Below are 12,755 nucleotides of genomic sequence, written 5' to 3' on the forward strand. Positions count from 1 at the left end.
CAAGTCTCCGGAGAGTACAATCCTGGCCTTGCAGAACACTGAACTGCATGTGTTAGGGGTTGTAAAGAATCAGCTTCAAAGATTTTCTTTCAACTGGTCCTTCCAAACCACAGGGTAAGGCAATAAAAATACGTATCACCCTGCAGATCATATACTACCAATTATAAAGCTAGTAAATCCAATAATGAGGACTCTTCACTTTATAGTGCCCCCCTGTGCAAGCATTCAATTCCTTTTCTCCGGACATGGCTGGATCAGTTGGACATAATTGTAGAAGTTTTTCTACCATCCTGGGGCGACTGTGGCTTAGTGATGGAGTAGGTTGTCTCTCAGTCAGAGGATTGGTGACTCAATGATCCCTGAAGCCCACATGTTGAAGGCTTCTTGGGCAAGACAATGCACTAAAAAATGCTTCTGAAGGCATAGCCATCAGCGTATGAATATGCATGAATGTTTGATCAGTAACAGTGGGCAGCCTGGCACTTAGCTTAGCACCCTCTGCCACCAATGAAGGGAATCTAACATGTAGTGTAAGAGCACTTTGAGGCATCAGTAGACAAGGGAAGTGCTATACGTGCAATCAATTTACCATTTACCACCCAACAGCTGGCTGGTGACAAGGACGATTATAGAACAGTTGCCTACAGTCCTTCAGGCAATCAAAGAAATGGAATAAAAGATGAAGTGACTCATGGCAGGCAAAGCTGACGTGCAGTTAAGAGTTCAACGACAATTAACTAGAATTAAACCCAACAGGTTCTACTCACATAGGCACAGCTTTGAACACTTATGTGGGCAAGAATGGGAGAAAAGGGAACCAACAGAACTGATATTTAAGTGCAAAGTGTGCCATCAGTCCTCATTAAGCAGCATGGTCAGCAGCCAGCTATGATATAACACATGGAATCTAATGAGGGTCTTAAGAGTCACGTCCAATCGCTTGTTATGTCATCGAACTGGGAGGTCTTGGAAGAACATGTAGATCCATTTAGTGACATTTAGGGGTCAGGACCAGGCAGTTCCAGTGAGTAATCAGTCCATTTGTTACCATCACACAAGAGAGATGGTCATCACTGGCCAATGAGACTGCAGTATCACTCAAACCTGTCCCATTTTTATATACAGGACTCCAGCCTTATCAACTACAGGTAGCTGATTGTACATTAAGGGGTCCTATTCCATCTGTCATGGGCTCATTTCATCTAAAGACAATTGGCCTTTTGAACCAGCTCTGTAATAGTTGTGTCTTCAGTTAGGGTGAAAAATCCACTGTAACCCATACACTAAGTTGATTCATTGTTTGGCTATACGATTCCGACATGATTCATTTTAGCTAGTATAGCATAACATCCAAACTCACCAAAAAATGGTGGCAAATTATGTTTTCACACAAATGGATATGTTTATGTAGTGGAACTCTATTTTTGTGTGGATGAAATTATCTACACTTGTGGAAAACAAAAGCAGGAGTACTGATCAAAGTCATCATACACTCCTAATTGATGGTAGATAGCATGCTGCAGACACAGAACAGCTGCTAAAACCTCTTGCTTCTCCTCATCCTCCAAACTATCCTATCATTCAAAACAATGCACAATGACAACCTATATTTTACGAAGGACTTTACACCTACTCAAAGCTAAATGCAAGTTTGAAGTTGTAACTTAATCCTGTTAAAACTATCTCAGCTGTTACAAACCTAAAAACATCAGTTGAGTATACACTCTGTCCTACATTATAAATTACATTAAAACTAGGCTACGTTGGAACTTACACAACTGGTGCAACCCTGTGCAGATCATTTTCATCTTTAAGAATAGCTCCTAAGCTTCTGCACAAAATAATTAGTCCAAAACTTCAAACTAAGTTGCCCTGACACACATCACAGAGCTAATGGATGGACCCAACACTTGTAATGGCCATGTTGGAGCCTTCAGGATGTTAGGCCTTCTAGTTTGGTCTACGGCTGATTTGCTCAAGCAGGTAGTGTTTAGCTGCAGAGTGGGTATCTTTTGTTGAGAAGGCTCAAAATTGTTAAAACTGTAGTCAATAATGTAAGAAGACTATGGAACTATCAAGTCCCAAAGTCAAGCCAATTTACTTTGAATTATTTCATCTTTCTCAGGTGAGCTCTATCACCATGGCATCTCCCTCCAATAGGGGATCAGTGCAGTATATATCAGCTTATGGAACTTTGGTGATAAATACCTCCCTAAGAAAGCCCCAAGGTGAGGACAAGGTCCAGACAGGACAATGACCCTGTCATGATAGACAGATAGAGTACATGTTACTGGGGCATCTCTACTAATGATTAAGGCTGTTTTTCTTTAGAAAGCTTTAAGACAGCAACTCTACCCATTCTCAAGTGTGTAAAGGCAGGTTGATCAAAAATCCAATCTTATCTGAGGTAAAAAAGATTCAGAAGCTTGAATACTTGTGGCAGGCTGTAAATACTGAGTAGTCTATGGCAGCCTGGTTCTGCAGCACAATATGATAGCAAGACAAAGGTAGTGTAGAACAGCTACCTCCACCTGGGAAAACCTGAACATTCTGCCTTTACCAGGATCCGCTCTTGGCTCCCCTCTGCTCCCAATGCTTTGTTGGTTTTGTAAATTAAAGATGGCCACCTCTATTGATAAAATAGCCATGTTTCACAGGTTGAGACGCCCCAGAGGATCAGACTTCCTCTTCTTATCTTATGGATTAATCTCCGGACGGAAAGTCCAATCTGATGTGTACGAGTGACAGGCGCTCCCACTGGGACATCAGCAGCCCATGTTGCACAGCACACATGCACTTAGGAAGCATGTTTGTGAGTTGGTGGAGAAGTCCCTTAGTGTGGACCACTAGCTCCAGGGATTTGGTTCAGAATTTCAGAAAGCTTTAGTCATGAAGCTTCACAATCTCATGGCCACTGGAGGCCTCAACTTTAAGCAGTCGGTGAGCAATAACAAGTCTCTCATTGGCAAACTTCCTGGAGTGAACAGATCAACCAGATTCCCAAACACAACTGCTACTGCTAATACTAAATGGAAATGTCATCTTACAAGCACTGCACCACTGGTGACGCCTTTATCAGGCTGGGTTAAGAATCTACAAGACTCTGGTGTGTAGCTTGAAGACCTCCTATCTGTTCGGTAGACTTGGCAGTTGGAGTCACCTTAGCTCAAGAATTTATCACAGCTCAACCAGACATGCCCTCAAACAGGAAAAACATTTGTGTCTTTGCAACTCATCAGATAGTCAGTTATTCACCAGGTCAAGAAGATCCCTGATGGAAGTCCCATACCTGGCAGCAAGAACAAGTGTTGAACCAAAAAAATCAGTCATCACTTCCACAGGTATAACCTTGTGTCGCTTTATCTGCCACTAAATAAGTCTGGTACTGAAGACAGAGCTTAGAAGTCCGGTGTGACAGGTTAAGCTTTGATCTGACTCAAATTGCTGTATTAACCCATTTTTGGTCAGGGACTTGCCACCAGTGAGTCCTTTTTGAAATCCAGAATTAGACAAATAATAGGGACTGTGGATCAAAAGACAATCTTGAAAAAGATATTTACTAATACGTTGTTCCTTCGGGTTAGAAGAAAACAGTGTAGATGATGACATTCTGCATTCAGTGGATATGTCATTTGTCCAAATGGCGCAATTTTGACAGTAGTGAGTGACTTAGGAGTAATTGGAAGCTAAAAAAACAGTTAAATGGGAATACATAATGTTAACTAAGCCACTGTGTAGACATTTGCATATTTTTTTTTTTAAATACTTTAGGCTGAATGTGATGAGATCATAGCTGTATATCTCTTTTTGTACTGAGCCTTAAACATAAACTAAGTACAGTGTGTTAATCGCTGAGGCTATGGTTGAAGGTTATGGTGCGACGGCTCATCAGACTTTCTTTCACTCTGAGTCAGAAGGACATTATACTTGTATTTCGTACATCTTCATAAAAATGAATCTTTTTTTCAAGCATACTGTGAGCTATGATTGATATTTTCAAAATTCCAGACAGGTTTCGCATTGGGAATGCAGCAATTGATGTCTAAGATAACTAATAAAAATAGTCTGCCACTGAGCCAATGCTTCAAACCAGGCGCAAAAACAGGAAGATACAGCTTTCAAAGGCTCTTCTGGAAGTGTTCGACTTCACTATAGAGCAAATGTGACTGAAGTACAGGCTATTTCAGTGGAGAAGAGGATGGAATGAGAGAAAAAAATCTGCTGTAAAAGTCTCAGTGGTGACAAAATCTTGTCAGAATACAAAGGGGGGATAAGTGCATGGTTAACAAAGAAGAAACAATTTAGAACAGCGTTTCTTTCATAAAGCTGGCACGGAGTAATTGTTTGGCTGGCATAATGGCACACATTATCCCCCACAGGAGAATGGCATCCCCACTTGTCTGAGTGAGGGCACAAAATAGAGATTTTAAAACACACTTGTTGACCATAAATATTGCGGAAAATAATCTCGCACAAATTGATTAAAAACAGTCTCAGCATTGTCTGTCATAAACTCCAAAATACGCAGACAAGTAATCAGATATATGCAGACAGGTAATCATAAGGTCCTTAAAGTTGAAGTATGAGATGAGTGTGCGCCAACCTTTTCAAAGGTTTTAGGAAGGAAGGGTTTAACAGTATGTGCTTGCCAAATAATGGTAATCGCATTGTGATCTGTGCCCAATTTGAAACGCATTTAGATACATCTACCTCTTTGTTTGCGTCGCCCAGAGTCCTGATCTGCGCTCTGGCTCTTTGTTCTTACCTCAATTTGAACAAGAAGAATCTGTGGCATTCGTGTCAAAATTCATATAGCTGCAAAAACCTGATGTTATGTGATTGAGGGATAATCACTGCCGCTGCAGAGGTTGATTTGAAAAGCCCCGTGGCTTCCCTGGAGCGCAAAATCACGCTGCAACCATGCAGAGAAAAAACAGAAAATAAGTCATTCGTGGTCCCACGCAACAGTTAAAATTACCTATGAACACTCGTGAGTCTCTTCAGTAGGCCTATCTCAATGCGATTACAACCTACTAAGGTTTTAACGATATATGCATGGAGTTCTTCCCTGTTTGCGAAGTGGATAAACAGATTGAGGGGGAGTGAAAACACGCAGAATAGACAGAGGATGCGATAATGATCTGCCTCTTGCGAGATTCTACTTACAGGCATATGTCATGGAGAAGCTATTCCCCATTTTGACCATATCCACCTGCGGCACCAGTTTGGGGATGTCCTGGTGGTGCGAGAGGGCGAAACGAAAAACCTCATATTCGTGCGATTCTGTTGGGAACAATCCTCCTGTTGAGCAGCAAAGAAGCAGGAGTTAATGTTGTACTCACTAAACCAGTAGGGAGAATCGGGAGAAACATAAAAATGCATGAGGCAAACTTAAAAGGAGACAAAAGGTCTGGTGCGTGAGCGCAATTCTCACCTATATTGATGTTACTTGGAAAACTTGAGCTTGAACCCAAGCACATCCCCAGTAAACTGGTGTAGAGGATGGTGAAGCTTCGCTGCATATTTCCTTTTGCATTGGCGAAGGGTAAAAGAGCCGAAATCCAAGCATATGTCTGTCCGTGTGTGAAGTTAGATTCCCCGCTCCGACGCCGCTCCTATCGCCTCCTGTTGAAGCAGCTTTTTACACCAACATCGGTACAGCAGCAAGACAGTGATCGCAATGGCGAGAGGAGGCACCTTTCTCTCTCCTCTTCCTCCTCTCTCTGCTGATGCTCTCGTGTCCTTGGCTGCTGTTGTATGAGACGGAGAATGACTTCAGCATTAGCCGCACTGCAAAAAATATGCCAGTCTTGGAAAGCTGTTGATTCTCATTTTCAATTTATTTATTTTTCACTCTTTGCTTTTTCTGGCACAATAAGATGTGATAATTCTATTGTTTTCAGCTTGAAGGGAGATTTCGATTATTTGAATAAACGTATTAAATAAGTCACTGCAACAAATCAGAATAAAGCAGATTCATCACAGAGGAAACATCAATAGACGAATGTCAAACATTAAAAAGAAGCTGTTGTGCGCAAGAAAAAGTGAAATCATCACAAATTAATGGATGGTGTTAACTCATTGGAAGAAGGCAAAAGCACTTTCAAGCGCAATTCCTCCGCAAGACACTCGCAGGATGGACATTTTTTGCAGTGTACACCTCAGTGCGCACCCACAGGTCCCTCAGGGGACGCACAGGGTTCCATGGATATCCATTCACTTTCCTGTACTGCAAAAAGTAACTTGTCCATTTTTTAAGTAAGTACTTTTTTCACTTTAAAAAAGTTGTTGACTTTTGAGCTTCCTGATTTCAGGGGACATTTACCCAGCAGTGATTTCAACGAGGAAAGAAGTCCATTGGAACAGAACAGTAAAAACTATTCAAATGAAGACCTCGGAGATATAACATGATACATGCTTCTTTATTAAAAAAGTGAAGTTTAAATATCAAATTGTACACACATGAAGACAATAAACATTTGAAAAAAAGCAAAAATGTACATTGCAATTTAAATAACAGTGCAAGTCGCCGCTGCTGAGTCCAATAGTCCAAGAACATCTATTTAATGGACTCTCTGATGAGGCTGATTTCTTAACTGCAGCCATTCCCAAAACAAGGTGAACTTTGAACCTCAATTTCTTATTTTCATTTCAGGGGCCGGCAGAGTATTTATTTTTCAGACAGTCATTAGCATGAAAACATTTGTTGAAAATGGTTCCTGTATAATTTTTTTGTCAATAACAACAGAGTGTCCACACCATTGTTCAATGCATTATTTTCAGAAGGCAGATTTTAAATTGGCTTTTCCAGCAACATGGAAGACCTAAAATTACTAACAGCCAAACTAAGTGCTACAGTGACAGGAAGTCTTCATGTGTTTTGACAGCACTGAGACAATAGAGTACTGTCACATCGTGAGGATTATAAGAACATGTTAACCTGATCTCAGTGTACTAGTCATTGATTGACAGTTAGGTTGCATAATAAGATCAATCTATTGTAGTTTAGAAAAGATAAACTGACAAAGTAGTCTGTGCTGTCGAGTATACAAAGACTACACATTATGTTTTTATCCTCGGTTTCTCATTGTGAAGAGGATGATTAGAGGTCTTGAGAAAAATTGAGGCACACTCGCATTGGCTTGGTTGCAGGATAAGTTATTTAAGAGTAATGCAATGACCAAAATAACTCCAGATAGGATTATTGTTCTTTGTTTCCCAGCTCCAAAATGTGTTGTGGATTTAAAATGGAAGGATATTTTAAGGAGTTTCAGAAGTTCAACAATGGAGAAGTACACTCCAGAAGATGTACTTAATAATACCAGGATTTATCCTTTAAACTGTCTTGGTTTAATATTAAATTTGATAATTTTGTGTATGAAAGAGAGCTTTCGTTCTGCTGCCCCCCCTCCCTTCCTCTCCCTGAGCAGGACTGGCGAGCAGCTGATAAGGGGGGTTATGATTTAAACCATGTATTTACAGACAGCTACAGCCAATTTTTTTCCTGAAGACAAGGTACATGCCCGGTGCTTTTGTCCACACTGCTAAATTAACCGCCACTGGCGATATTCATGAGATTGATTGCGATCCTCACTGTGGTACAATGCCCTGGTGCTTGTTTAGAAAATGAAGTGGTAAATCCTGCCTTTGACACAATTAGGATTAGGGATGAGCTCACTTATCAGACCAAGGCAGGGTCCTTTTTTTGTGTGTTAAATTCACTTTCCACATTTTATTGTTTCTACAACAGGAAGGCTGGCATTAACTAATCTCAGCCACAAAATTAAATTTGAAAGATTAGTAGGGTGAGCTGAATTAGATTTCCAGTGTTTCCAATTAAGCTGAAACATTTCTGATGGACACTATGCCTCTTGTTGCAGCACTTTATACACTAGAGCAATAGAAATGCAGGAAGTTAAAGGTTATCTAATTTATGAATGATGGATGTCGTATAAATGCAGGCAGAAAAGTCAATTTTCCTGGCCTTTGTTCAAAATAACGAGAGTTCGCCTGAAACATAAACGGTTGGACTGACTCTCATTAAAACACTCCTGTATTTTCTCACATCTTCAGGCATTGTCTTCACTGTGTGCAAGAACAGCTTTCTTTACTGCATATTTTTACAGCCGCTTTTATGGTGTTTATTTTTATTAGGGTGTTCTTTGTGTTTGCTAGAAGTGCCCCATGTGTAATGAGTGCCATGCAGTCTTTTTAAAAAGTCCTGATTAATGCAAATAAATCTTAGAATAGGATTGGTAACGATGGCTAAATATTCTATGGTGCTAAACAGAGGAATAACAATCAGAGCTTGTTGTAGGTTAAAAATATCATCACAAACACACACAGACCCAATGTAACAGACAGAAATGCACGTTTGTTCCTAAAGAAGTCTTCATAGATTCATAGATCACGTAATGTGACTGTCTGTCTGGAGGTTTTTAATAGAAGTCAGCATGAAGAGTATAATGAGGCTAATCCGTCAAAATCTGCTGCTTCCACTCCAGTCTGAGTGCAAAGGGAAAAAAAAAACTCCTCAGCGTGTTTTCCTATAATTGAACCACTGCACTTCTGTTGTTGAGTACTTGTGTACGTCACACTGCTGGAGGCAAAAGTATAAAAAGTATGTTGCTGCAGAGGTGACAGAGGAACAAAATATGTCAAACAGGTCGAGGAGTAGACGTGAAATAGCAGAAAAACGTCAACCTGTCAAAGAAGCCTCCTCCAGGGCCCACAGCAACCGTTGAGAGTAAAAACAAAAACTCCAGTACGGGTACTGTAGTTGGATAATATCACCTTTTAGTCATACTTGCAAGAAAATATTCAGTGCCATATTAGTGCTTTCATATGAAGCTAAAGGTTGCTTATAGAGCTAAAACAAAGCACCATAGCCAAACTCAGTGCCTCTCTCTAGCTAATTATAATCATTTAAAACATTCAATAATTTATTACACCCTTTATCAAATTTCCAAACTAGCCCAGTTTGGAACAAATGACAAACTATAGGCTACCTGCCCAGCACTCGGCAGTAAGTATGGCAAGCAGCTAGCAGGGCGTCTATTTTGGTCCCATGTGCTTCTAAAATGTATTCTGTGCGACCTCAAAATATATTTGGAAGCATTCGTGCGATCGCAAGGATTTCTTGTGATGCAACCTTTTTTTTTTCCATTTCTCTATAAAGAGTTTGGTAATTTGGTGAACAGTGGTTGATTAGTAATGCTTGCTCATGGACACAGGCTGTTTTCAAAATTGCCTGCTACACATTACCTACAAATGTAGTATGCAGTGTGTGCTTTGTTTATATGGAACTATATAATTTTCACAACCCCTCAAAACTGAGTGCCCCCATCTTAAAAGAGGAAGCGGAACATTAGAGCTGTGCATTGTGGGAAACAGTATGAAAGAGAGACTGGTCCACTGCATACTAAGACGTTTTCCCGAATCAGCACCTTATCCGGGAAGTTTTGGCATACTGCAAATTTTGCTCTTGTTCACATACTGCAAATCAGTACATACTTGTATAGTCGGCAGTTTCGAAAACAGCCACAGTGTTGAGGTCAGTCAAGATTGACACGTGCCTCTATAGGCATTACTAATCCATCACTGTTCTTTTAAATCAAATACTTATACCACCAATCAAACGTTAGATTGACATTCTTAACTTTTAAGACTGACTGTGAATTGCTTAGTAATAGCTTTCAGCCACTCCCTTTCACTGTGTTACTTTGTCACGTGACAGACAGATAGCTTGATGGCTACAAAATAAAAAGAGCTGCAGAGAGAAGATGAAGAAAACAGGAAAATGATTTATTTGATCTGTCCCCTAACGTTACAGAAAATGTAACTCCTGACGTTGGTGATGGTGATAGTGATGTGGTGAACGTGGAATGGCTCAATGTACACCAATCAGCCCTTACATTATGACCACTGACAGGTGAAGTGAATAACACTGACTATTTCTTTACAGTGTCACCTGTAAGTGGGTTGGATATGATGGGTAGCAAGTGAACATTTTGTCATTAAGCCCATAGCAGACTTATTTACAGTTTTCCAGTGATAACAAATTAATTTCAGTTATCTCTCAATGATCCCAGCTTATAGCTGGATCTCTTCAGTGAGTGCAACCCCAGAATGGCAGTCAGACCGATTCCAAATGAGATAAATGAAAGGCCTGTATGAAAACTAGCTTTGATATCCAAAGGTAACGAGAGAAATACGTCAACATTTCCTGACTAAAATACTTGTTAAGGGGAAACTCAAGATAACAAGATCAATAAGATAAGTCAAATCAAATGGATGGATACAGTAGTTTACAGTACATAAAGAAATGTACACTGTATTTTCTGTAAGCTGAATAATACAGAGGTCTTTTATTCTGTTGGCTGGTCTGCTCTCTAATCTGTGTAGAGAAAGACTGAAAAGGCAACAGCTTCTTTTTTTGTGGAAATGTTACTAATGCCATCTGATTTTCCACTTAATTTACTTCTGAGAACACTAAAATGTATCAAAAAGGCAGACGAGACCAATTGAGCCTGGTACTGTTTTCTATCCTTCGCTGTTTAACGAGAACAGCAAAGTACAAATTGTAAAAGGATAGTGTGAGAATCGTCCTCTCGTCTCTCTCATTGGGATCTTTCCGATGTGCAGCAGTGATCAATCTTCATGCCACACACAGACATCATCAGTAATGGATTCTGATGCTTTTTGGCTTGTTGCTCGCCTTATCTGCACACTTGATTACAGCACTTGTTGACTGACCGACTGACAGAAACTGTGAAAGTACAGCAGCCTTGGACAAATGCCTGACATTAACACAAGATCGATAAGAAGCAGACCGGCCTGGACAGCCTGTATGCTTGATTTTTGTGCCGTGCCTTAATTGGAATGAGTTATTGACATGTGGCTTAATTAGTTGGCCCCCATAATTGATTTAGAAGGTAAGCTTGGAGAGGACTTGAGAAGATTGGAACTTTTGAAGATCTTGAAAATCTTACAGTTGTGTTAGAATTAACAGGCCTGTGCTATAGAGGGGGTACGGTTCTCTTAGTTCTTGAAGGACACACTCACATTTACATTTCAACATGCAACAAATCCAGTTTTTAAAGTATATCAAAATAATACACAAACAATATCTAAGTGATCATTTCACCTCTGATCAGTTTACCTAAGACAATAGTGCAGAAAAAGAGATGGTTAAAAATAAATGTGTTGGGGCGCAGGTTGGTCTGGCTGTTTCAGCGTGCGCATTGCAGCGTCCCTGGTTCGTCTGCCTGGTGCAGCCTTTTGCTGCATGTCTTCGCCTGCTCCCCACATATCCTGTCTCTCTCCAACTGTCCTTTAACAGAGGCAAAGATGCCAAAACACAGAACTTCAAAGAAAAGCAAAAGGTAATACTAAGTCAATATGTTTCTAATACAGCTGGGCATGGTGTATTGGTTGGGATGTGTTTGTGAGTGCCTGAAAACGAACTACACTTCCCATGACCATTGTTTAAAGGAGGACAGAGCATGTTATGCAGTATGAGCTTGCAGCTCATTGATCATGCTTTCGATACTTGTTAGAGGGATCGACTGTTGAACGTTTTTTGTTTGTTGTCGATTTTTCTTTCATGAAATTGTTAGGCTGCCAACCGTTTCCATTAACATCTCTTAATTGATTTGATTGACTTTACACTAAAGAAAGGGAATTCAAGTGTTGACCGTTAATTGATCATCCTGGTCTGATATTTTTATGGGAGTGAATTGAGTACAAAAATTCAATCTAAGTCTGTAACAAGAGTAGAACTTTCCAAAATGTACAGCCTTGGTTCTGTAATGTGTGTGAGCTCTACCATGAAATAATCTGCTGTATAGTCTTTCAGGCACTCGCTACCTGAGGGCAGTTTTTCAGTTCCCACATTATGGGAAGGCATTGCAGATGGTCACACTTAATGTTTGTGACATTCAGCCTCAAACACCCAGAGAGGCTGTTTATGCACTGAAAGCACAGTCAATCAGATAATGCCAATGATCAAACAGACATTCAGTACAAAGAGAGGAACATTAAGTGGTGTGTGGAATAAACATGTGCTCTTTTTCTCTATCCTTTTATGGCTATTCAGGTGTTCAGTCTCTCTCTCTCTCCCTCTCTCTCTCCCTCCCTCCAGCTCCCTGGATCTCAAACGCTACCTGCATAATTGCCTTTCCCCTCCACCGGCCGCAGGGGAAGTGGAGCTCTCCCAACGTTACCGTGGTAATACTGATTGATGGAGTCGATGCTTGTGTGGTTCCAGAACATCGAGCATCGTCGCGCACAGACATGACAAATTTTCAGGGAACAAATTATAATGGCCTGATTAATCCCCTCTGGGGAAATGGAAATATTGTGAGTACCTATAAACTCACAGAGGACAAAGAACTGTACAAAAGGACCGGACTCTGGGGGCTTTTGTATCCATTGTCTAACTGCAAATAGACTTAAAGAAAGATGACACAAAGGAAATTCATAGCTAGGGCTGCCTAACAACGCGTGAAAGTAAAGTAAATGATAAATTAGCAAAAGTTCAAATGCAGATTTTTAGTTACTTTTTCCGGAAATCACTGTGACGGAAAAGCCACGTGGTTGTGATCATCAATCATGACCGTAATCTAATGTAAAGACAGTTTCACCGTTAAAACACAAGCATCTGCACCGTGTGTTTCCAAACAGACAGATTTATGTTTTATGTTAATGATTTAAACACTTAGTCAGTTATGTTTGAACAACATGTTCTACTTTAA

The 12,755-nt window shown here is 40.3% G+C and overlaps 1 protein-coding gene across 1 annotated transcript in view; it reads right to left on the bottom strand.

Moving 5' to 3' along the window:
- The window catches only part of gria1a (glutamate receptor, ionotropic, AMPA 1a), a 171,018-nt gene that overhangs the window by 84,017 nt on the left and 74,246 nt on the right, over positions 1-12,755 (bottom strand). Inside the window, 2 exon segments of the mRNA XM_034690540.1 lie at positions 5,167-5,301; positions 5,435-5,750. Coding sequence (XP_034546431.1) covers positions 5,167-5,301; positions 5,435-5,522 — 223 coding nt within the window. The 5' untranslated portion in view covers positions 5,523-5,750.

Source organism: Notolabrus celidotus, chromosome 8, assembly GCF_009762535.1.
Source record: "Notolabrus celidotus isolate fNotCel1 chromosome 8, fNotCel1.pri, whole genome shotgun sequence".
Taxonomy (NCBI): domain Eukaryota; kingdom Metazoa; phylum Chordata; class Actinopteri; order Labriformes; family Labridae; genus Notolabrus; species Notolabrus celidotus.